We start from the raw sequence: 26,373 nt of genomic DNA, 5'->3' as shown, positions 1-26,373 counted from the left end.
TGTGGTCAGCCAAACACAACATTTAAAATGGAACACCACATTCCAGCAGGGAATCCTAGGCAAAGCTCCACAGCAAACAGATGGAAAGAGATACCTGAATTGTGAGCTATGGCTGCACATTAATAAGGAGGATACACATGATGGTCAGAGGGGTCTGACTACACCCCTTAAACCAGAAAGGTAAAACCCATGAGATCACCTGATCCGATCCTATTTTCTGCTCATACACAGTACACTGAGACCAGCTTCCCCCGCCAGAATCTCAGCTCCTCCAGCCACTCCACAACTGGAGCTAGCAATGAGAGAAGGAAGATCAATGGCAAAAAAAGGGTTACAGTAGTGAAAAGTAAATATAACTGAATAGCRTGACCTTCGGAAAGTCTTTTCAGCTAGCTTTTGGCACTTTATACTTGGGAGATACCTTCCTACAGCAGAATACTCTTACATGCCACAGGGCAAATATTTGCATCCTTTCTGCACCCATAAGGCTAAGATAATTTGGAATTTATCCTAACACATTAAATAAATTAAAATAATTTCATTTCTCTACATAATGCCTACTAGCATTGGAGCTATAGAACAAGAAGCACACAAAGTAMCAAACTTAATTGTTGTATAAGCTTTGTTCTCTTTAACTACAATTTTACATTATGAATGCATTTACAACATTAGGGACACTCATTATAGCACAAGCATTTATTCTCACATTTGGATCACTCTGACAGGTGACTACAATAGAATTTGTTTCATTATTATAATTTCATGAGTTCAAAGGGCAAGAAGATAATCTACTTATGGCAACAGTCAGACAGTTCCCCCTCCACCCTCAGTGAAAGGCTTTTAAGTTTTACTAACAATTTTACAAAGCTAATTAAATATTTTCTACTGCACAGCATATTAAGAAGATATTATAAGAACAGGATTAACATTCTTAATGTCTTTGTCCTAAGGGCCCTTTTCCAGATAGTAATGAAACATTGTCATATATACATCTTTTAAAATATTCACCCCCTACAATCACTCTAGGCTTAAAGARAATTTGGAGGGGTAGGGAGCTGGTTGATTGTTTGGCTTAATGTGCATAAAAGCATTCTGGAATTTCATAATATAGAAGAATGAAATGCAAAGATCACCATTAAACTGTCMCTTTTAGGGGAAAACAACTGGCTGATTGACATTTTGAATCAGAAACTTAAATGCCTGGGAAAAATAAGTTGAAAATATACATTAAATGAATCTGGTATTCACAAGGTTTTTGTTAGTATCTTCTCTTCCTCCATTTCACTGACACTGTGCATATAAAACAAGGACTTTGGCACTATGGGCATCCTCAATATGCACAACCACAACATACTTCCTCTAACACGTAGTTTAGGAATATAAAGAAGATAGGATCGAATGAAACAAATATGTAGTAATAYAAAATCAGGCTGGGAGGTAACTCATAAATTATAATGGTGAACATAAATGTTGCAGATATTATTTCAGTCCACTTTCTTTTCAATATTTGGCTTTGATCTTTTAATTACATTTTGTATACAGGATATATGACAATTGAATATATATATGAAAATATTAATGGAGATCTTAAGATAAAGGCCATCTGCTAAATGGCATTTAAGACATCTTGAACTRCAAATTGCACTGAATTTCTACACAATTCTAAATTTATTAACAGGTCTCTTTATTTTCTCAAAATCCCATCTTCTAGACATCATCTGGTTGCGCCCCTCTGTTGGTCTGGGAATTCAGTGTCGAATTTTTGACAAATAGTTTTGCTGCTTAGTGGAAAAAAATTAAAAACCAGAGTCCAGACTTTGAATTAAAAGCTAAATTAGGGCAGTTTTACTCCAGTCTCACAGCCAAGCTACAGAAGTATTTTTAAAGGAAGAGCAGAGAATCAGGTGACTATCTCAGCTGCCCCAGCCACTTTGCAGCCCTGTTGGATGCTGCAGCTGTTCAAACAGTCCTGGAGGGAGCCGTGCTGAGGGAGCTGCCAGCTGGACAGGCAGCAGCCCCAGCACCAGCCAGAGCTCTGCGCTTCCTCTCCCTCCCGTGCTCCATGTGGGAGCAGCAGATGAAGGATGGCCTCCAGTGAGTGGGGTTAACCTGTCTGCCCACATGGGAGAAGAGGCAGGTAAARTGAGGGGCCTCCAGAGAAGAATATAGTGCCTTTCCAAGGGAAAACACGATCTGGGTTCCTCAGCTTCTGGCGATACCTGGAGATTACTTTTGTGTGTGCTCAGCAGAGAACACCGTGGTCAGGACGTCACTTGCTCTTGGATAGTGCAGCTCYCCTCACAGAGGGTGAAAGGAGGGACTGCCAGGATGCCACACAAAGGGCTGATTAGGAAAACATAGAGCTTCCTGCTTTGCACTAACTCTCCACTAACCCTTGCTCATTTCCAGGGAAGACCCCAAACCTTTTCATCCTTTCACATCAGGGTGAAGAAGGACGTACACTCACCCATATTTCATTCTGCTAACTGATCCTGCCTTTCAATTCATCTCTGTTAAAACACATAAGTAAAAAAAATAACATTTASTTCTCCCAACAATTTCAACTTCTAACAAGTTCTAATTCCTTAATAAGAAGCAGATGTAAGGTAAGAAGATCTGGATGGTGTCTCTGAGAAGCCCATTTTATTATGTACACCTTTCTTCTTGTAAAGTGAGATGCAGTAGTCCACATTTGAATTTCATCTACAAGAAATAGCAAACACCTCCCCTCCCCAACCCATTTCCTTCCTTGGGGAATCAAAATGCAACRTTCAAACAAAAGACTACTCTTTGGATTTTATTCAATGGGACCCTGTACATTCCATTCTCTGAACACTGCTGCAAGAATCTCAATAATCCTGGTGGAAAATAACCTCTGAGAAAAAGTGGTGCAAAATACAGAGGTAAAATACTGCTCTAGGTCAAAATTTGCAGACAAAGTAGAGAACTATTTCAATAAAACCAGGACAAACTGAAATCAAACTGAAAGCTTTCGGAATGTTTGGAAGGAAACAACTTGCTAAAAGAAGAGCAAAATGAGGAAGACTTTATGTTTTCCTTACAAATCATGAGGTAAGACCACTTGATACTATTATTATTGTTGAGCAAAAATACCAGATATTTCGAGATTTTCTGCTCTGCTTTTTGAAATTAGCTGCTACGGTACTGCACTGCATGAAAATTTAGTGCAGGATAAGGAAAATCACAGTTCACCACCAGAACACTTTCTTCCCTACCACCTTCCTTTCTTGGAAGCCCACTTATCACTCTACGTATCCTTTGCCACTAAGAAGAGGACGTACTGATTTTAACAGATTGCTGCTCATTAACAGGTTGCTGGATTGTTGTTTGGACTGTTGGTTGGTTTTTAATAGAAAAGAAAAAACCTAATAAGTAATCACATTTTCCTGATTTTATTTAGATCTCTTCAGCTCATAGTAGAAAGAATAAAATTATGTTACAAGATAAAAAAAACTTATAGAATATTGACAAGAATTTTTAAAAATTTACCTTCTGATATTAATAACTTTCTACATCTCATCTAAATTCTTAGTTCAAAATTCATCTGAGTATACTCCATTGTAAGTAAAATGTCAAACCCATTAATACAATACAGTAGAAAACTCCCAACAGTTGTGAATTATTCGGACACTCTGAGCACTAATTGAAATGTCACTGTCGTACCCAGTAATCCCAAAGCATCAAAGAATAAAGCTGGGGGAGGGTGATGAGCAAGAACATAAATCACAGGCATCACAGTGAGGCCTGGAATGTGCCTGTGATGGACCTTATGAATGAAACCACATCAGCAAAGCAGTCTGAGCAAAATCTTGTGTCACTCCTTTATTCCACGGACTGCAAAATGTCATTTGTTTAACACACTATTCTGACAAGCTTCCATAACTGCACTTAAACTACTCAAACGGTTTTTGTGCAAAACCAAATTTTTTTTTCTAACATGGTTTAAAAGCTTTGCAGAAAGGGAGAAATAAAGTTCATTCTATTAGCAGTTCTACAGCCCATGCTAGAAATTACACAGTGGTCGAAAGAATACATTTTTCAGTTCTTAAGTTACTAGCTTTCTGAAACTTCTTATTTTGCCCCAAGTTCTGATACATCCACATCATATTCCCGGAACAGCTATATATAAATAAAAAAGTTGTCTTACAGTCATATTTTAAAATAACTAAATACTATCATTTTATATCAAATAAAACTTCACTAAGATTTTTTCACTGATTAAAGTTTCTGCTGTACATCAACCAAAGACGGTAGACAGAACGGTAATAGAAATTAGGATGGAACTAGTAAGACATATATCAGCCTCTGCCTGAGAAGAAAAAGGTCTGAAAACAACCCAAGGATCAGATGACAGCTGGACAGACTGGAACTTCTCCCTTCTTTGCTGTGAACACCTAACTCATACWGTGAAAGTCACCTGCAAGACATGTATTTTATCCCCTGTACTGCTAGAAACCCCAGAGTGAAACAAGGCATTGATTAATCTACAAAGAGTAGTGAGGTACTGTGYTGTTCACAGCTGATATGTTAAATATTAGAAGCAGAATAATACTGGAATGGACAAGCTTTCTTCACTGTTATGTCATTTGTTCAGAAGACAGATGACTGTTTAGTGGTTTCATAAACTCAGCTTGTTAAGATAAATTATTATGATATACTGTATTCATAATACTGACAATTCCTACTTTTACAATTCGTATCTTTCTTGCATCTAGGAAACTACACCAGTGCACAAATGTACCTATGTACCTACCCAAAAAGAACATTATTAAATTTGCAACGTCAAGCATGCTAAAAGTAAGAGAAGTCAAACAGTGATCTGTTTGGTTAACTACTACAATCACAGAATTTTAGCATCACAATCGCAAATATTCTATCAATTCGTCCCTGATAGCTCTGTCCGTTCATTCCATGCCCTGAAAGGCCTTAACACTGGATAGTGAGGAACTGTCAGAAAATTCCTGCTCTACCTATTACTGAGTTCAGTTGAAATGTAACAAATAAGATAGGAGAAGGAAAGACGAGTAAGTGATTAAAATGTCAAAAATGCCCCTTCAATCTGTCCCTGGACTCCCACAGCAACATTTCATGATGCTAACCAAATTGCTTGAAATCAAATTTTCAGTTTCCCATAGGTAGCTTCCAGTGGAGTAGTCATTAACTATTTTCATGCATCCAAACTAAAAGCCTCAGGACATGTCTTGCAGAACCACCCCATTTTACAGCTGTCACCAAAATCATTGAGACCTATGCTTCGAAAACATAACAGGAAAGATACTTTGGAAAAAAAAAAAAAAACAGAGCAGAAGAATCTGAAGATACATACTGAAAAAAATGTGTAGTGAGCCTTTCCACTATAACTCAGTCATCAACTACAAAACCAGTCCTAACACCTATTCATGGAAGTAACTTCCTTCCTACAGATTAACAGCTCACCCTGAGCTCCATGCAAAACATGAGGTAATTAATCCTGCCTTCAGTGCTGGATTGAACCAGTTTATATAATAATTCTGATGCCATATTTTAAACAGTGACAATAAAACAACACCTGATGTTTACTAAATGAGTACTACTATTCTGCACAGTAAGGCAGTAGCAGTTCCAGGAGTGAGGAAACCCTATGTAACAGCACATTTAAAATTTGTATCACAGTAAAATAGCTCAAGAGGGAATGTTAAAATTTCACAAACATTTGACCTTTTTTCTTAACCATTAAAACATAATATTTATGTCATAGTTTTGGGCAATTTTGTACTAAACTAAGTCTTTACTGGATATAGTGATTATGATCCAATTAAGGGCAAGAATGTATATTTTGATTCATATAATTCAGTTCAAAGTTTCATAAAAATTTTTCCCAGGAATGCCATAATAGTCATAAATATAACTCATAATTATTTTTACAAAAAGATGTACTGTAATATTATTTTTAAATAAAAGACCAAGTTTTAGTAGATGATGGAAAAGGATCACTATATAGCTTACATTAAATAAYTTTCATCAATGTTAAGAGCAATACAGACAGGAATATATACTTACATTCACACTGTATCACGTCCAAATTAAACTGCTGAATTGCTCCCATGCTTATTTGTTTCAATTCACTGTCCAGTAGCATCTGCATTAGGGACATTGAAAGATGCTGGCAGGCTGACATGCAAGCTGTCTGGGCCACTTTTCCCTAGTAGAAAAAGCAACAAGTTTTAAGATAGAAACAAATGATAYGTCACGAAAGAACTGCTCATCTGATTTTAATATACTAAGCCTTAATGRCACAAAACTTAGAAGGAGAGAGATCACACTTCCTGTTATTTCTCTGACCTATTAGCTTTGTTTTTATTAGATCAGAGAACTAGATTAAATACATKTTAAAGCAATTATTGATATTTCTTCCAGATATCCAACAGTCTTCATGAATACAAGGACATTTCCAAAACAACAACAATTAAAGCTGCTGGAGCATATGAACAGCTGTGTGGATTTATTTACATATTTTAACCCAAACAGAACAAAAGCAAGAATGTAATGAAAATCAACATGATGTATATTTTTAACAATAGTAAATAAAAAAACACGAACGTTATATRAACCAAAGTGATTCCTATTGGTTGGGGCATTTCTCATAATAGCTTGCACTAATTACTGGTAGTTTAATTGCTCAGATTCCATCTCAAAGCTTGTTACTAAATTATTTAAAATATTCATGCCTATTCATTATCTTTTCAGGTGCTTAATAAATCACTGCTGTCAGTGATCAACTACTTACAAAATGAAATGTAGCCCTCTGCTGTACAACATAGAAATCATTTCCAAATCAGAGTCTAGCTAGCAATATTGCTCTTTATCATCTGTAAATGTGTAATTGAGATGATTTTCCAACATGAGATCAAAAAACAAAACACAAAGTCAGACGTTAACCTGAATAAATTATTTAAAATTCAGTACAGAAAAACTGAAAGATAACACAATTCTACCTTAATGTTAAGAAACCCACTTGAGACCAGATACCAAACCAGATGGCACCACTCTATTCACAGCACTTCACTCTTTTAAAACAGAGTGATCCTGGGTGTTAAATGCAACTATACGAATCTCTGTAGTTTAAAGTACTGAAACCACTCTTTCCAACTATGTATATGTTACAATGATAGTGAAACAAAGGTAACAACACATTTACACAAAATAAATCATAATAACATAGCAGCTACTGCAGGGCACACCACTATTGTTTTACTTCTATCCCATCAGTATAGTGATGTCACCTGTTCCTCTAAAATAATGATTCCCCAGCTGTTTTCTGCCAAGTCAGSTTGATCAATTCACTGTTGACTCCCAGAAACACATATAAGTAATGAACAACTACAATGGACAGCGGTTCACTGTCCCAAAATGTTTGGAAAGTTTTGCTCCAGCATTTGAAGAGCCAGATCTTGTCCTTAATAAGTCAACTTGCTAACATGAGTGAATTTTCATGTAYAGAAAATTTTCACAACAGAAAGCAAACTTTGCCCCAAATATTTTGTGCTTTAAAAATTCCATTATTTGTTAAAAGGTTATTAAAACTCAGAGAATACAATGGAAAGCCTTCAACTCTCCTCCTGTTCACAATGAAACATTAAATGGCTGTTGCTAATTCCTTTTTAGCATTAGGACACCTTGAACTGTTAGGARCTTTTTATCTAAAATGACATGTCAGTTTCTTAATTGAAAATCTCAGAAAAGCAAATAACATTTTTGAGCAAAATAGATGAACTGACAACAAAGAATGTGAGAAACAATGCAAGAACAGCATGCTTAAAAGTCTCCCAAACCCAACAGCAATTATACTGGGAGACGTGCAGCCCTATTCCCCAAGCAGAACAATATCAATAKGAAYGGGGGAARGAAGAAGAAAAAAAAATAGGCAAAAAGGGAAGGAAAAAGGGAGGTGAGAAGGGGACTCAATGGGCCACAGTTCATGTAATTACAGTGTAGTACGTTTGAAATACTTAATGGAAATGTCATTTTGATTTAATGGAACAACTAGTGCATCTCTGTTTAATGTACTGCTCCATCAAATCAGCTCCATGTCCTATTTATGCTGCCACTATAATGTAATAAAAGTTCAACCAGATTAATAGGTTGTCACGAAAAATTTTAACATTCAGTTTATTTCATATGGAAACTGTGTACTCCTCTGTTAGTAATAAATTACAGAATTTATATTTCTAACAAGTATGTGTGGTTAATTGTTACAATCTGGCAAATATCAATAGTACTGGAGCACAAGATAATGGTTACAATACAAAAATGACATGGCTAAAGCCACTTGGACTTTTAATAAGTATCAACACATGTACATTTAATGTTGATTTTAAAATTTCATAAAATGGAAACATCCTAACATATAAACTATTTCCAACTATGTAACTTGAACTACAGGCTTATTGTTCGAATCACATATTAACAAAGACTACAAGTTTACTATACTCAGTTGATATTTACTTAAAATCACTCAATATTCTCAAATTTAGAGAAAAAACAAAGCTATGCATATCTAYCAAAAATGCTGAATTTTAACTAAGAGAAATGTGAACTATACTGTTATCCTCTTCAAAATTCAGTGCTTCCCAGCTCAAAATACACTGGGTGCATGATACCMAGAAAAGAATGAAACTAAAATTTGTTTGAAAAATAGCATCTAGTTAAAAATTCATCTCCGAAYTGCCAACATCTACCAAATAATCCATTCTTTTCCATTTTTTCCTAAAGCGTTTTGAAGAGGAAACACAAGSATTCATGAATGTAACAATAACATTTTTCAGAATTAATCAAATCAGTTAATTTTAAAACAGTCTTGATGTTAGTTATTTTTCAGTCTGTTGTTTTGCTTTTATAAATTATTATTATTATTATTATTTTTTAAGGGGGTGGGGGTGGCCATGGTTATCTAGCAATTAAATACCTATATTCGATCGCATGCAGAGATTCAGCAGGCTTCTCACAYTCGCCCCAGTTGCCTCCCATTTGGAGACACTTCTATTGTCTCTGCTGTGCCTATGCTAATTGCTCCTATCTACAAAACCTATTCTTCCACTCAATCAATGTAAAGTTTAGGAAACAAGGACCCTATTCTATACTCAAAAACACCTGCTAACAGTGTTAAAGGCAACTGTTTTTTTCACCCAGCCTTCACATTTTGCTGAAATACAAGTTTGTAAAAAGAGAAAACCCTTAGACAAACTTCTTATATTTCAAAGGAGCTTGTAAAGAGAATCTGCTGACATATTAAATCCTTTTTTATAGGACCCAAAAGCTTTTCTCCTAAGAACAATTGTAGTAAAGAGACATTTGGCTCCTAGGAAATTCCCAAAGGGTCAGCCATATGCATCCTTCCACGGCACCTTGGCGGTGCTGCTTTCTAAAACCCATGCTAGCTGTCTCAAAAGCAGCTTTCATCCTTCACTATGGTGTCAGTCAATATGATTTATGGACTGCATTCAACAAAGTCAAAGCATATAGAATGAGAAATATGACTACAATCTGCTAATTTGTTTTGTATTGAGCCACTTAGCAGTCAAAGACCTGATGTCAGGCTGAGACCAGCAACACAATTAACCAGCCAGTGACAGATTCATCCATCCTCCCTGCCAGGCTGTGCCAATCAAAGACAGCATGAAGCAGCAGTTGGAGAAGTCAGTAAGAAAACCCATTCTCTAAGTAGCCTGTGGAGGCTGTTGATTGACAGTTTTTGAATATAGCTGCAGAAAACCACCACCCCTTCACCCTCACTGCAAGCTGTGAAATTAGGCTTTTGCTGCCAATCACAGAAACAATAAAATAACACAAACTGCCATCCTCAGCATAAAAAGAAAATAACAAAATTTATCYGTTAAATCTAAGATGCTAAGATGAATTAATTTAACAATATGAAATAAAAAAAATGTTATTCCTTCTGAAAATGCAAAAAAATTAAACATACAGATTTTATCAGTCAGGGCTAAAAACTTYTGAACTATTGATAGAATACAAGTATACATAAAACATTAATAGAACTTTAAAGAATCTATTTTACTTCCAGTMTCTGCCCCAAATGCTACTGAAACAACGAAACATACCTAACTGAAAGAACTTTGCAACTGTTTCTTTTCAATGGCCACTCTTTTCCAACTTTATATTGACAAGGCACATATCTAGAATAAAATTTCAGCTAATTCCAAACTTAATTTAAAGCCACTCCCATATACAGACCCACTACATTTTCAAGTTAACTGATCTGGAAGTACAAGTTAACATATTTCCTTAACTCTTCAAAATAAAACTGAAAAAGATACTTCCTTAGTAACAAATTTGATTATCCAATTTATTTCATTACATTAATAGCTATACAATGAAATTTTAATTTGCTTTGTGATTCAAAGCATCCAATGGCACCACAGATGCAAGATGAACTTAAAATGGGAAGTAAAAACAATCTCAAAAGACTAAATTCTTGTGAATTCAGARAACAGAACCATTAAAAACTGCATGATTTTCCAATTATAACCTTCCAAAAGGCACACAGCTTCTGTGCTCTACGTTGCTGAAACTCTGCTAGTCCTTGATCATGACATAACCAGCAGACTGAGACTGTACAACAGTAAGAGGCAATATTCCTACACAAAACACAGAGCCCATGACACCTGTTAGCTTGACAGTTCCCCACGATGCTGAGTATTTAAATGATGGAATAAACCACCAACATCATCTAGGCCAGCCTTCTACTTGGAGCACTACTGCTAACACTGCTTCAGGTCTGTTGACCTTTTTTCCTGCAGAGCCTTCAAAAGAGCTGAGGAAGGGAATGCACACAGAGGCTGCTGAAATCTCCTTCAACAGTGCACTACTCTTTTCAAGCACACAGCTTCCACCTGTTTCCAGCCATGTCTGAATTTGTCAGTCCTACCAAGAAGTTTGGCTCCATTAGTTTTGTGTTCATTATTCAAGAGATTATAGATTGCCACTAGATCTCTCCTCAGCCTCCTCTTTAACAGACTAAGTAATCCATCTCCCTGCACCTCCACTTGTAACTCATGTGCTCTAGGCTCCTAACAACTGGGGAGCCCACTGCTAGGTCCATGCTCCAGATTTTAATAATTTAGTAATATTAACATTGTCACTTCCCTTATCATAGCAATGCTTATGCCAAATAAAAAGAAATTCCTTATACAAAAAAAAAGAAAAAAAAAAACCAAAAAAAAAAAAAACCCAAACAAAAAAGACCTGAAAATAATCAGGGATGGAGAATTCTTAAATGCAATTGATCATCTTCTTAAAAGAAATTTTTAAAAGCAAATGAAAAACACAAGCACACACATTCCCTTGACCCCAAGCAAACGTAGCAAAGGAACGATGGAACTTTCACTGATTCTTTATTCAGCTATATCACTCTACCCTAATTCTGTATGCAGGTCTCATAGCTGTATTTTGATACCTGACCTCTCTTTCAAGAGGTCTTGCAGTCTTCTCTAAATTACCTCATTTGGGATGCAAGGCACACCCCATCAACCTTCTGCAAGGTTTYTAGGACTCCTGCTGTCTGTCCCAGTGTATGAAAGCCCAATGTTAGTCATTAACCTGATCCCTGCATGCATCCACACAAGGTACACAGCAAGTTATCAGCAAAACAGAATGGGTCTTTTTATTAAATGATTAAAAACTGAAGCAATAAGCCTGCAGGCAGTACATAGTTTTTCTGTTCACATGCTTTTTCTCCATCTTGCATCTACTTACCGACATGGCTGCATGGTCATTGTTGTTATTCTGAGAAGGAAACCAGTAAGGCAATCAAAACAAAAAAATTAAGATGTACTGTCAACTTCAAAAAAAAAAAAAAGAATAAAAATTGGTAGCAATAAAAGATAAGAAAAAGCTTACAAAAGAACAATTATAGCTACATAATAATATTTTCTTGAAACCTCTGAATTTATGTAGTATTTTGCTGAGGCATAACAAAGAGATTATAACTTAAATAATAGTAACTTGGCAATAATATATTTTTCTGTAATWAGGAACTATATGCCAAAATATCAACCCTATTGAAATGTCTTTGGGGAAACTTCTTATTACAAGACAGAATATACTCCAAAACTCTTAGATTTAAAAATGAATGCCATGTTTACCATTATGGCTTGCAGAGGCTATCTGTATGTTATTAACATATTTGTTCAAGCAAGACTTAAAATGGCTCAGGATACTAAGAATCAAAATATTACATTGTATTACATTATATTAACTTTATAAATTTTAACATAAAACTAATGTCAATATAACTGTAAGGTRGAAGAAAGCTGTTTTCTTTTCCAAAATTGCTTCTCAATACAGTAACAAACACAAAGGAGAAAATTAAGATGCAAAACTTGAGGGGGGGAAAAAAGCTTTGGAGACACAAGACATTTCCAGTGATTCAACAGAGATATCAGAGCCCAACTAAGTCGTGTCCCTTCATGTGCCAATTCAGTACYGCTGAGATCATGGTCTACCTGATTTGGAGCTCTAATTTTCCAGTAAAAATAACACAAATTGCATAAAACACCCACAACATAAGATGCATTTTTGAAAAGTCATGTCTACATTGGTACAAAAAATACTTCAGTACAGCCCCACATGAATGCACAAAAGGAGACAAATCCCTGTGCACTTACACAGTTTACACATACAGTGAAAATAAAACAAGACTCCAATGACAGGAACCCAAAGACTGCAAGAAAAAAAAATCGTTAAAGAATATATTGTAACACTTCTACAGGCAGACTAGAGTTGGAAACAATACCAAAGAGAAAGTCAATGACCCTGGAGTRTGACAATGAAGAACTAGTAAGGACAGCTAGAGTCCCCAGCCCTAGCCCTGGGGTATGTTAAGGTAGAAGAGACCTCTCTACCTGCCTCACTCTTTTCTTTACTAAAACTGTAAAGTGTGCTAGGACCTTTGGTCTTTAATTTCTAATTATAGAAAAGGTTCTGATACACTATTTTTCCATAGCAATAGAATGTTACTGCAAGTCATAAAAAAATTATTAAGGACATTAATAATTGTGACATTAATGGAATAATTCATTAATGAAAATTAATTCATTAATGGAATAATTCATTAATGAAAATTAATTCTAAAATTATTCCAAATCTGAATTATGGCATGTGAAAAATCTAACTTATCACTCCAAAGCACTGACTATTTTATGAGTTACAGAATGTAGTTCTGGGCTAATCCTGGAAAAGACTTTTACTACAAAATTTCTCATAATAACTTACTAGAACAAATCTAACTATAATCACTGTAACAAAACCGTGTACACATTTTCATATAAACTCTGCAGCTCAAACACAACATTCCCAGGACTGTATGCTTCTACAATTGGCCAAGATAGGATAGGGAGTGAGATACAGAAAAAGGAAAAAATTACAAGAAACTTCTTGCCACAGCAGACTACTTGTCCATACAGTTCTACATTCTGCCTGTTACCTGAGTTTGAAATTACAGAAAAACCTCTCCACATAAACCAGTTTTCTCCAAAGACTGCCTTGTGCCTCCAGGCACATAATCCTATTCCTTCCACCCTTCTTAAGTCCTMATGCCACAGCTGCTTCTTTGCATTCCTCTTAACACATTACTTCATTTTATCTGTGGCTCATTTCTGAACAGCTATATAGCCCCTCACATTTATGACAGAATTCTGTACATCCTGCTCTACACACAGATTTCACATCCCTTAACTGCCATATGCATATGGCCACGGAGGAGCAGTGCCGTTTGTTCACACTGCTTTGTACACTAAGTTACAGTTAATTTAACTATCTAACAAACTTGCTATTCTTTATCAAAAAACGCTCCACTGACTTGGCACAGAAGCCTATGCCTCACATGACACATTCACATCAATATCACATGATACATTTTGAGTGGGCTTTGTCCTCGAGTCATTTAGAAGAACAGGAGACTGAAGAATCACAGTCTCTTTGTGTAAGATCTGGAAGATAAGATAAACCTGCTATGCCAGCAACTTCAACATCTTGCTGTGTACAAAAAGAAATTATCTTTTACTTCCARTCTGAAGCCTCAAAATAGCCTATGCATTGAGGACTTGTTCTTTATAAGCATTGAAAGTGGGCAAAGCACTCAGACATCAATGTGACTGTAACTACCAAGGACAAGCTGATAAAAAGCAGATGTAGCTTGAATTACTTAACTGAAGTTACTCTAGACCTATAAAGCTACAAACCACTGTGATGACAAGCCAGACTAGAAAAAGTATTTGTTTTACMTGAAAGCAAGGGGAAATCAGACAACAGAATATAACAATTCATACAAAAGACAGATTAACAGTACTCTTTTTCCTGGGACAAAATAACACAGGATRTATTTGAATATGAACAAGGATTCATTTCAACGAAGCTCTATTCACTACAATCAAATCACATTTAATGATCAAAAATATTTAGCTAAAAAACGTGGAGAATACAAGATCTCCATAATCTTATGCATAAATGCAGGATTTGCACCAATTCTGCATCGTTTGAACCAATGCACGTGTACACAAAACCAAGATGCCTAACCAAAAAGGTCTAGAAAACTGCAGGAGTTCTTACACTACTTGTAAATTAGTCRTTGGTAATAACAATATTTAGACTGAAGTATTTGAAAGCATTTCCTAAGTATTCTGATGGATAAGCTTACCAACACACTGAAACATGTTTGACAATATTTCTGTGCTGAGAAAAACTTTAAAATACATCTGTCAGCGTGTGCACAATTCTCGAACCACACCTTTTGTCAAAACCTTACTGTTTTAAAATAAAATTAAGTTCAAACAGATTGAAATTAAACTTAATTTTGAACACTTACAGGTAAATGAGTAAAAACTTGAAACGTGCTTCTTAAAAAGTTAATTAGGTCCATTAAGTATCCACTGGCTCTTCCATCTGATTCAGACATTGTCCAATCATAATCAGCAATCTGAATAAATTCATCTATTTTTTGGTTAAGTTTTGTATATATTTCTCCTTCTGCAGCGTGCCTTGCATCCTGAAAAAAAATTGTCAGAATTCTCATCAGAATTCTAAAATATTATTAAATGCAGACAAAATTACATCCATCAACAAAACTGAAGTCTTGTGTTTTTCTTAGATTAAAATAAATTGTTATTTTCATGTCTGTCATACATCTGCGGCTGAGATTTTTAAAACACTTCCATAATGCATACCGTGAGTGTTTATAACATAAAATGCCCACAGAATCAAACTTTACAGGCAAATTAAGTTAATTTGAATTTGGAAACATAAAAAGTTTGTTTACTTTCTTTAGAACAASCACCTTCAATTCAGCCTTATAAATTTATCAACCCTGACACAAAGTTTAACTTTTTTACAAAGAAAATAATAAGATAACTTGATAATTTCATCTTTTATGGAGAGAGGTCAAGCAATCACATTATTTTTGTGTAATTAATGTCTTAAAGCTGCACAWCTGAGGAATACTCATAGTTTTTCATCCTCTTTTAAATACCCTAACCACCACAAACCATGATGCAGAGCAGACTCCTGCTTTCTTCTACTTTTGTGTGTCTTTCTGATTTGTGCCCAACATGAAATTTTCTTCACTGATAAGGAGAAATAATTCAAGTGAGACATTTGTTTTAAACCAAATGGATCAGCTGCTTAAGGTTTTTAGAGAGCAAAAATAGTCTGGATATACTGAAGCAACAAAAAAGCAGATGAAACTCCCATCACCACTTTCCTCTGGAAGAAAGCAATCAAAAAACATGGCACTTGAGAAATGAGAAAGGCAAAAAGAAAAAATAAAAATATTCATTTATAAAAATAAAAATATTCATTTCATTTATCTGAACTTGAAAGGCATCCTCACATTGAGTGTGCCAAATATAGTCTTCAGTCAGGCCCTAGGCTGAGAGACACTTCAGGAGTAAGCAGGAAAGTATGTGGCCCTACCATGAATAAATATTGAAGTATGATTTTTTTTTAAGTAGCATTTTTACTGCCAAACCAACTTTAGAAAGTGTCCACTGAACAGCTCTCCAAATCCAACATGCATGGATCTGGCAGCCTGTCATCATGTCAAAGGATTRTGTGGATATCCACAATTTTGTAGATGCCCCTGACTGAGAAAGTTTCAATTAAAATCAAGTCTATATTTAAAGTTTCTAATTAACAATGAAACCTCAATTGCAACAATCAAAAATAACTAAGTCATTCATGGAGTGGTTGTATCACCTTTAACAGTTAAGATTATTTATGGCAAGACTAGTCTTTCTGGTTTTGTTTTGCATTAAAAAAATACAGCGTAGATGTACTTAAAAGTTCATCTCATGGAATGCAAACGTGATCAACGCTGCTAATAAAAGGAAAGAATAGGTGACACAATTTGCCACCAGGAGATGAATTTAATAACAGTAGAACATACCAAACTCTGTGAGGGCCAAGCTGGGGAACTGTGAGCAGTTTCTCTTTACAATAGAGAAGGGAAAAAAGGGATTAACAAGAAAAGAATTTTCTGCTATAATTGGAGAACGTTGTACTAACAAGTTCTCCAGGAAAGCAGACAGGAGAGAAACCACACACACAAAAAAAACGCCTTAAGTTTGTCAGCATTTAGCCAGTATTTTTCCMAAGTGCAAACATGGTAAATTCACTAAGCACAGATACAATATTGTGTGAGCCCCTCCAACAGGACTTAAGTTTGTAGGAGCGTTAAACATAACTTACAGCACAAGCAACCTACAAAAAACATAATGAAACTTGCACATACACTTACTAAATGAAACTCAAGGACAAAGAACATCTCAATACTTCAGGAAATCAAAGACTACGGCTGTATTACGTGTTTTTGAATGTGTGTTTGAATGGTAAAAAAATAATTAATTGCCCTTACGTGAAAATAGCTATAGATACACAAATTCTGAGACACACTATTGGTACACAATGAGCAAACGAGGCAGCCTAGACCAAAGTCAGTCAAACTGCTGGTAGGGYAATGGTAACCAAGTATGGTTGCTAGGCCTGAATCGTTCTGTCTTGATCTATGCACTAAATCCTCAGCAAAACAAGATACAGCTAATGGGAGAATTGTTGGCAAACTGGAGTATGAACTGTCTTGCAATGGTATCTTATTCCACCTCACCCATCTTTTAACATCTATGCCAGAGGGTATATTACAATAGGAGAGGCTATATATTGTTTCAAGAGAAAAAGTGAATTGCAGAAAACAGAACTCTTTTAATAGGATTAATCCTCTTTATCCCATAAATATAAGAAATCACTCTCCTTTGTTTCGGTGTGCATGGAAAAAAACATCAAACACCTAAGTTCAAGTTGCAGCTGCCTTAGAATCCCTGTTGACTTAAACTTTTGTTTTGTTGTTTAAATTCTAAAAATATCACAGAATAATTTTAGTCAGAGCACATTGTTAATACTTCTTTTATACTAATACTTACACCCTTTGAAAATACACCAAGAAGTATTTCTAATGTAGAATAAAAACAAATAGATACAAGCATTTTCAATTAAGCTAGCTGTTTTGCTTGCTTCCATTCAGAAATAGGGAGAAGATACACAAACTGGAGCCTTATCTATTAAAAGCTTCTGGGATGTTAGATTGTCATTTCACAACTGAATAAAAAATGCATTTGAAACATAATGTTGAGGCTTCTCACATCCTGACATATTCCAGGTCATACTAATAACATTAAAAACCACTGTCTATCTGCTCAGGATTTCAACCAAATGCTTAAGAGTTCAGAATTATTTGAGAGACAAAAATGAGAAGATGTGTGGCTTTGCTCTCATCCTTTTTATTTTAAAATGCTTCATTAACATAGCTTTTCAGACACAGTCATACAAGGATGAAATGCACCATACCTTAAATGTAGAAAGTCCATAAAGTCTTGCAGTGTGAACAGTCAACTGTGAAATATTTGTAATGTTAGATATAAAGTCTTCAAGGTATTTACAGGCTTGCTCCAAGTGTGTTGTGTTTATGATTATTTGAACAAGCTACAAGAGACAAAAAAATCTTGTAAAAACCTTTTTATTTCACTCATCACTTGATTTTGTAAATGGTTACTTCTTTCAGGAACAATGGTACCAGAAATTCATCTCAGTATTTTAGGTTGCCACCTATTTCCTGTTAGCTTTCAAGTCTGCTTTCAAATGCAAATTATGCCATTTCAAAAACAAAGAATGCAGACACCTACCCAGTGAAATTAATCCAATTGACAGTCTAGAATTAAAAAAGGGAAAGTACAGGAAAACATATTACTGAAATAAAATCACTAATTTGTGCCATTTGAGTATTTTTTTAAATTTACTGCTATTAAAAAATCACATTATTGTCTGCAGAATGATGCATTCAAGTATATCCTRTATCTCACTTGACTGTTATTTATAACAGTCTTTCATTGTCCTGTCTCTCTCTCAAAAGGCATCCCTGGGCCATCCCTGGGCCAAAGACCCAGCACTTTACTGTTCTGACTCAACAGATATTGATGCTTTTTATTCTTCTTTTAATTTTTCATTTTAAAGCAAGCATTACYTAATTTTTGCATACTATGGTATCAATATTTGAGTATCTACATTTACAAAAGTAGTTTTAGCATGGATTATTTTAAAACCCATAGTTTTGAATATGTGTTTTAAAACTTACCTCTGTTAAACCTATATGAGGTTTTTTAATTAGATTCTGTAAACAACTACTCAGAGTTCTTGTAAGCAGCAAATTTGTAGATTTTCTGAGCATATCATCTATTTCTGTTGAACTGAAAAAAAAAGTTTATTTTTATAATTATTATGTACATAAACATACCTTGACAGCAATACTTAATAAATTCAACTTCTTCCCTGCAAAGGGAACTTTTGATGCTAAGAATTCTCTATGTGCCTTTAAATTCTGGTTGTTCCAAGTTTTCTGTGATCTAGCAGACAGAACACCTCTTTCACTTACCAAATTATCCATTAACTGAATTTCAACACAGAAGCAAAATCTGTTATTTTTAGATTTTGGACATGTTTATTGACACAGCAGTTCGTAAAGAGTAATTTGTGGGTTTTAATGAGTTACTAAGGAGGTCAACATGTGCTCATTAGTACGTGTAAATTATAAACAGTATCAATTAAGAATGTGTGAAAGGGAGTAATTTACATCTTTAACAGTGCAGAAGTGGGTGACAGGCCACAAATACCTTCCAGATTTCAGATCTTTGAGTTCTATTTTATGCAATTAAAACTAAGCTTTTGAAGGCCAGAAGAYGAAAGGAAATGGGTGAATTGTGACRTTTTCCATCAGAAAAATGTGGGAGAGGGAGTGAACATGCAGACAGTTTGTTTGAAAGAGAAATCATTGCTAAGGAACCTCAAAGCACTGCACAGGGAAAGACTAGGAAGTAATCAGGGATGCCAAATAATTACTTCTGAAATGGTCAGTATCAAAGTGTTCTTTTCAATCTTTACATGCTTTGCTACATAAACTATACTGTTTAAGAAACCACAGAGGTGTTTTAAACTGCTTACCACACCAAGCTAACCCTAACCCTACCATTCACATATGGTCTAGTACATATATCTACATATGTATTAATCTATTACAGCATTGGGAATCATAGATTAAACATATATAAAGAATTATAGAAGTAAATTATGAAACAAGCATAACAARCAAGTACACAAGAAAATGTATTTTCATTTCAGTGTATATTTTTAGGTCACCTGAAAGGTACAAGTTGCCTTCCAGCCACATTCCTGATAGTTCAAACTCACCTGCGGTGAAGTGACTCTGAAAATTTAAGGCTTGCATAAATAAATTCCTTCACCTGCATGTAAATCTGAGGCACTGACTGAGACATTGGAARCTTCTTTGGAAAGGATTGCTGTGAAAACAAGAGATAATACTGTCTTACACTTAAAACTGATTCCAGCAAGAGCTTGGTACTAAACACAACAGTTCCTGGTATTAAACACAACAATGAGAAAGCCACTTAATATTATCAACGTTTTAATCTATCTTAACCTTTTCTGGTTTTCATCAAATACTAAGTGGCATAKGTTAACTGACTTCTACATCTGTTTAAATAGCGCAAAATAGAGTTTTAYCATATCTTTAAATTGCAATAAAKTTTGGAGAGTTTGAACTTATATAGTTCAAGATCCCCCCATAATTTACAAACATACATTAGAAAACAGGTTTCAAACTACTTTTAAGCTGAATGAACAAGATAAAAAAATCGGGATAAGGGTTTTAAAAATACAAACTTTTTTTTCCAAAGAAAGCAGTGTAAAAAAACCCAGTTTGGAAAGTTCAATACTTCAGGGAATCTCAAAGTATTTTGAGAATGCTTAGACCAGTTTTTTCATGGTTCACAAAACCAAAGCAGTTGAACTATTCTCAGGAATTTGGATTAACATGTGGGAARTAGTAGTAAATTTGTAATAATAAAATCATGCTTCATACATCAGTTTTAAAGCTCATACTATATTTGCATGAGCTGTATTAATTGTAAAGTCAATTAATTCAATTAAATCTACATTTACCAAATAGATATTTCTGCACTGAACACATAATTTTTGACATTTGTAAAAAAATTATTTTTCTGCTTATGATTAATGCATGAGAAAAATAATCAGCAACTCGTATAATCCCTGAATAATTCAATTTCTCTATAAAAGAAAAGTATCCATCAACAACAACCAAAGCTTTGTAGTATGACTACTACAAAGCTTTGGTTGTTGTTGATGGATACTTTTAGTACAAAATAAAAACTTCTGCAGTTTATTAGCAGAATATGCCAATGAAATAGTATCCAGGGTATGGTATACTTCCAACACATAASGGATTTCTATTCTCTTTATCCTATTTTAGTAGTATAATGGCTAAGTAAATGAATTTGATGGAGGAAATMATCCAGAAAGCATTCTGRAATCTCATTCGAAAATCAGCATAAAAACCTCCTTTAATTTTTCATCTTCATTGCAGCACTGTATAATGACGTGCAGCTGTTACATTTACCTGGCAAATCCCTGCTGAACCACAGAATTAAAGCAGCTTTTCACTTYTGCAGGTATCTGCAGCAATGGATCATGTGTAACAGAACTTCCCCCTACAGCAGTTACTCCCACTGTCATGGGGTTCTTAGACTTAGTGCCCCTCTACAGACTCCATCAGGAGCCTCTTATTTCCTCATTGATACTTCTAAAATCATACTGGAATAGCAGGACAGGTTAATTACCTTCCTGTGAAAGGAGTTTGCAGGGAAAGAATGGCTGTGGCCACAAAATGACATCCTACTGCAGTGCTAGCACAGCAGCTTTACTTACAGTTCCTTCATGTTTATTTTGCCCCACAGGCTCAAACACACAGTTTAATTTAAAAGTGAAATACAAAAGTTACTATCTCTAACCAATCTCTATTTTACATGTATTTTTGTAATGCAACAGTATATACTGAGTAATTAAACCAAACAAAATTTCCAACAAAATTTAACTAAAGACAGATTGCATTATAATTACATAAATTAAACTCTATTATTAATTTGTTTACAAAACAATGGGTTTCATTACTCACTCAAATGTCTCAGCAAATGACTAAACCTTTCATTTTCATATTAGCTTATGATTAGGTAATTACACACAAAGGTGATTTAGCCTCTTAATCGACCTAGTTTTTCAAATCTAAATTGCTTTTTAATTATAAAAATCATTACTGTCCCCAGTGTCTTCAACTGGATTTTCACAAACTTTAAAACATTAAAGTTTGCCTTACCTTATCAAGTTCTGAATCTTGAAAAGGAAATTTGCTTATTACAATTCTGTATTCCTCTTCATTTGCTACAGGGATAGGGCTGTAGTTGTCTGCTTCAAAAATATCCCTGGTGAATAAGTGAAGTGAAAAAAATTTGGACGTATAACTTACAGTATTTTCCGGTGTTAAAATCTGTAAATATAAATTTTACCACCACACTTAGGGTGTGCATCTTCAAAAAATTTTAAGAATTTTACACATCCCAAGTGTTTTTAATTGCTTTGGAAACACCTCATATACATTAACTCTTTACAGAGTGTCTAATCACAGAGAAAAAAATTACCTGAAAGTGTTTTAATATGCACATAATACAGCAAAGCAACCTTAGAGCAACCAATCCACTCTAGAGTGAACCACACTTATGGTGACCTACACTTTTCCTACACTGAAGCTGACACTCAGAGTGTCTCACTCAGGTATCAGAGCCACACACAGTCAAGGCAGATAATTCACAGAACTTCAAGGAGGGTATGGCATTGTTTAAGCACCCTCTGCTCTTCTCTGTGAATCCAATGTCTATATAAGAAGCACAGGGAGCTGGAGAACCTTAGGTGGCCCTTTTAATATTAAAGTATTCTGTAAATAACCATTTTATGGCAAACAATTTCTGCACATTTAGACATCACAGCCTATCTGCAAGGCTTTGGAGCACAGTCTCAGGCAGATGTATTCCTGGGTTTAAACYTCATTCAAACAAATGATCCCAAGGAATTGGTGGAAACCAATCTTAACTAAAAAAGCATGAAGACATACTGGTGATGTTAGTAGTTTAGTTCCTAAATTAGGAACCTAAAGCCCTATTGAAATAACCTAGAATTATTAGGTTCCTAAAGAAGAGAAACAAATGTCCCTCTCTTGCATATTTCTCCAATCATGTTCCTCTTGAGACCTTCCTTCTTTCCATTAACCACAGAAAGCAGCACTTCATGTCTCTTCTCGTGAAGTGATGAGTATCTTAGTCCTAACCAACCTGAAATTCATACGCAAGACTTGAGTTAAAAAATTCTTTCAGAATTACATCACAAAAACTTGAACTCAGACAAAAAACAATAGATGCAACACAAAAGGTACGACTATTTTGATATACTAACCTGAACAATCCAGACCACTTTTTAAGAAGTGTTTCATTGTATTGGTCTCTTATCTCAAATAAAAGATCAAATAGTCGGTTCACAGGAAAACCATAGCCCTAAAGGATAAAAATGAAGAGGGGATAGTTCAAGAATCAATACACTCAATTCCTATGAAAACACTTCAAAAGTATGAGGTAAGACTTATTATTCAATCTTGTCACCTCTACAGTACTTTTAGCATACCAGTAGAWGTTGATTTATTAAATTTTTACCAAAGTATTCATCCTATGCATTTGGAAATCTGCCCTATTTCTCCTTCTTTGTTAAAAATTGCAAGAATACTTCCCAATGATGTTCACTTGGTCTTTCAATTAACTGGATTCCACATAACTGGAATGCTGCTCGTTTTTAATATGAGAGGTAAAGCATTTGTAAAARACAACTCACACAAATTACAAAACTAACACTAACTTTGCACAGATATGAATAACCAAGGCTTGCTGGATAGCCCAGAACACATATGCTCAGTACATGATACTGAAAATGAGGACCTAAGGCAAGAAATAAATTTTTTAAATATTACTGTGTAATTTTGGGTTTGATTTGCATATACGATTCATGGAAACACAAACACTGCCCTCACCTAAAGTTAAAATCTGACTACAGGAATTTCAGTTAAATCAGTAATACAGCATGTACCTGCAAAGTATCAGCAAACACTACAATGAGATTCTTCAGTTCCAGAACAAGGTCAGGATCATTGCAGTATGACTGGAAGAGAAAAATTCTGGTTTTGTTAAAAGGACTTAAAATGTGGGACATTTATTTTCAAAAAATTGTATCACACATTCAACTCTTCAGCCTTAGCGAAAAACAACTTAGACTCATTTGTCTTTACTTAGTCCAGCTACATAAAAGCATTTGTTAAATTTTTATGTAACTATCAATGGTGTCAAAGTTCAGAAAAAGAAAACTGTGAGATTCAGTAAATACCAGACAGCATTGGTTGAAGACCATATATACTTGTCACCTTTCCTGAAGTTTTGCTCTTAGCATACTTTATTAAAGTAAGGGTTTGGTTGGTGATCTTACAGAAGTTCTGATAGAATTGGGTTCAATGGGAGTTACGCATATTGAGAAGAAATAGTGACCAAGTATATGATAAAACAGAAGASTTCTTTAGAGATTACCTTACTTTTAACACTTAAATTATAATATTCTTATATAGGTGTATAAATCCACACGGAGACAATTAAACAGCAAAATATTAAACTTTAAAAAATGCTGGATAAATAGATCTCAACTCATCACAGTCCTCTCAAAAGAAGTTAAAAAAGTATGAGAACATCTCATGTATCACTGATAATAAAGATCCTRTGATAACTGGGGTTGCAATCTCAACTTTTTACCCATTTTTCCTCAGTATATAAGAAATATAAAATATTCCTTACATTAATGATAAATTTTAATAAAAATAAAAAATAACAGAACATAAAGGAGATGCTGCTAGAAAACATTAAGAAGGGGAAGATAAAATTCTTTTTTTTCCCAGTAGTAGAAGTTATACCAATGGTAAATTCTGAAGCAATTTATTAGCAGTCAGTTTGAGTAAACAATGMCTATTCCATTGGTTTTACACAGAGAAATAAGAAATAGCATGCAGCACCACTGCAGTTAAGGTAGGAATATAACTTTAGGAGACACACTTCAATGCACTGAAATAGCCAAGTGATACAGAATTTTTCTAATACCTTCACTTCAACATAAACATAACACTACTATAGCATTGAAGAGAGAACTCCAAGGGTTTTGCTGGTSGAGTTTATTTTGGAAACATAGCATTTGGAATGATAATTAGGAACTATTTCCTGGTGGTGCTTTCAGTGCTGAACTATTCAATCTGATCTAATGAAGAGGTCAGTTGAGACTAATGAGGAAGGATTGCAATAATAACAGCAGATTAACTCTGCATATTCTAAACTGCTGGACTAAGAGAAGGTTTGGAAGACCCAGTGAGTTGTAAATCAGTGGAGGATTATGCAAATAGCCCATGGCTGCGGATCACAGCCTGATACTGTTGGGAAAAACAAAAGCTTGGCAGGCTCCCTCCCAAATCTGAGCAATTTTTAATCACAAGAAAAAAGAAAACATGACAGAGGTGTAATTTTTCACTTTGTTGCTATCCCAGCTTTAAACACACAGAGCTCTGAAATAAGAGGATTTAAACTCCAATACTGATAAGACTTCTCACTTACTGAATGTGTTCTAAGAACAGCAATGATCTTGGAAAGGGCCATGTTCCAGAGTTCATCAGTGTATGTTCTAGTTACCAATCCTTGGGTYACATGTAAAATGTGGTCTTCTACTACAAAGAAACTAAAACAAAATAATGCTTAAATTATTAAGYTGTTGTCTAATATTAGAGCAAATACTCTTCACACCCAAGTATATCCAAATCCTTCCCCACTGGAGCAGTGACACTTTGGTAGGTTTGGTGTTCTGCTTCACCGAGAATGAAGAAAAAATGTGAAAAGTTTGTTTCATGCCATCTGGAGCCCAGGCTGCCAGAGGGCCCTTGTTGGGCACTGTGCTGGTAGGAYCTGGATACTCCTTCCTGCTCAGATCCAGCAACAACCACCCACACAGAAACTGAATATTGCAGAAGAAAGATTTTGGACAATGGGAGAACACAGGTTGAATTAAGCATCAACACAGTAAAATGGAAACAAATTTTCATTTAGAAAACTTACCCTACAATTTGGCTGAAGTATCTTCTATAGCCTTCTACTGTTTCATGCTTTCAGTGAAAAAGAAAACAAGTTTAGGAATAAAGATACCACTAAACAGTAGCTTCAATTCAAATCAATGCCAAACCAAAAACACTGATTACCATGCTTGACTGTGGTTGCAGAACTAATCTTGCTTGTTTCCTCCTCTGTTTTCTGTAGTAATTTTCAAATATTTCTCCATCACCCTAAAAAAAATACACAAATAGTCAAAAAAAGAATATTGTCTCCACATGAAAAAGGTATTTCTTAATTTAAAGGTAGCACATATTTTGCATTTATTCCACATTTRAGCCTCCAGCTGACACCAGCAAAGTTTTGCACGCATGAAAAACACAGAAATTACCTTTTTCTGTAGAGAAGTTTAGAGCCTACACTGTAAATAGAAATTTTGCTCACATGGCTATATTTTGTCAAGCAACATTATGCATTTTAAACAGTATGCCAATTTTAAAACTACAACTTTCAGAGTATAYTAATATTAATAGATAAGGTAGATTGCCTATTACTGTACAACTGAAATTCGCTATCTCCTAAAACACTTCTCTAGGTTATTCAAGAAAGTAACTGCATTATAAAGTTGTTACAAAATTGCTTCTGTGAATATATGACCCATCTGAACACTGCCTGCATTAGCTTTACCTGAGGAATGACAMACATGAGATTTATTGAA

The 26,373-nt window shown here is 34.9% G+C and overlaps 1 protein-coding gene across 3 annotated transcripts in view; it reads right to left on the bottom strand.

Moving 5' to 3' along the window:
• Positions 1–26,373, bottom strand: part of EXOC6 (exocyst complex component 6) — an 85,908-nt gene that overhangs the window by 26,318 nt on the left and 33,217 nt on the right. For 2 of the 3 annotated variants that reach the window (XM_057381198.1, XM_057381206.1), the window contains exons 9-19: positions 25,805–25,888; positions 25,665–25,711; positions 25,170–25,290; positions 23,614–23,685; positions 22,933–23,030; positions 21,803–21,908; positions 19,804–19,913; positions 18,695–18,806; positions 17,911–18,045; positions 14,882–15,061; positions 6,061–6,202 (exon numbers count right to left, since the gene is read on the bottom strand). In XM_057381198.1, coding sequence (XP_057237181.1) covers positions 6,061–6,202; positions 14,882–15,061; positions 17,911–18,045; positions 18,695–18,806; positions 19,804–19,913; positions 21,803–21,908; positions 22,933–23,030; positions 23,614–23,685; positions 25,170–25,290; positions 25,665–25,711; positions 25,805–25,888 — 1,207 coding nt within the window. Of the gene's footprint in view, positions 1–6,060; positions 6,203–11,772; positions 11,803–14,881; positions 15,062–17,910; positions 18,046–18,694; positions 18,807–19,803; positions 19,914–21,802; positions 21,909–22,932; positions 23,031–23,613; positions 23,686–25,169; positions 25,291–25,664; positions 25,712–25,804; positions 25,889–26,373 lie in introns of all 3 variants that reach the window. The other variant, XM_057381188.1, reaches the window with a different exon arrangement.

This window comes from Malurus melanocephalus, unplaced genomic scaffold (assembly GCF_030028575.1).
Source record: "Malurus melanocephalus ecotype Western Australia unplaced genomic scaffold, MMel_1.1 scaffold_12, whole genome shotgun sequence".
Classification (NCBI taxonomy): domain Eukaryota; kingdom Metazoa; phylum Chordata; class Aves; order Passeriformes; family Maluridae; genus Malurus; species Malurus melanocephalus.
This window is presented reverse-complemented; position numbering and strand designations above follow the sequence as displayed.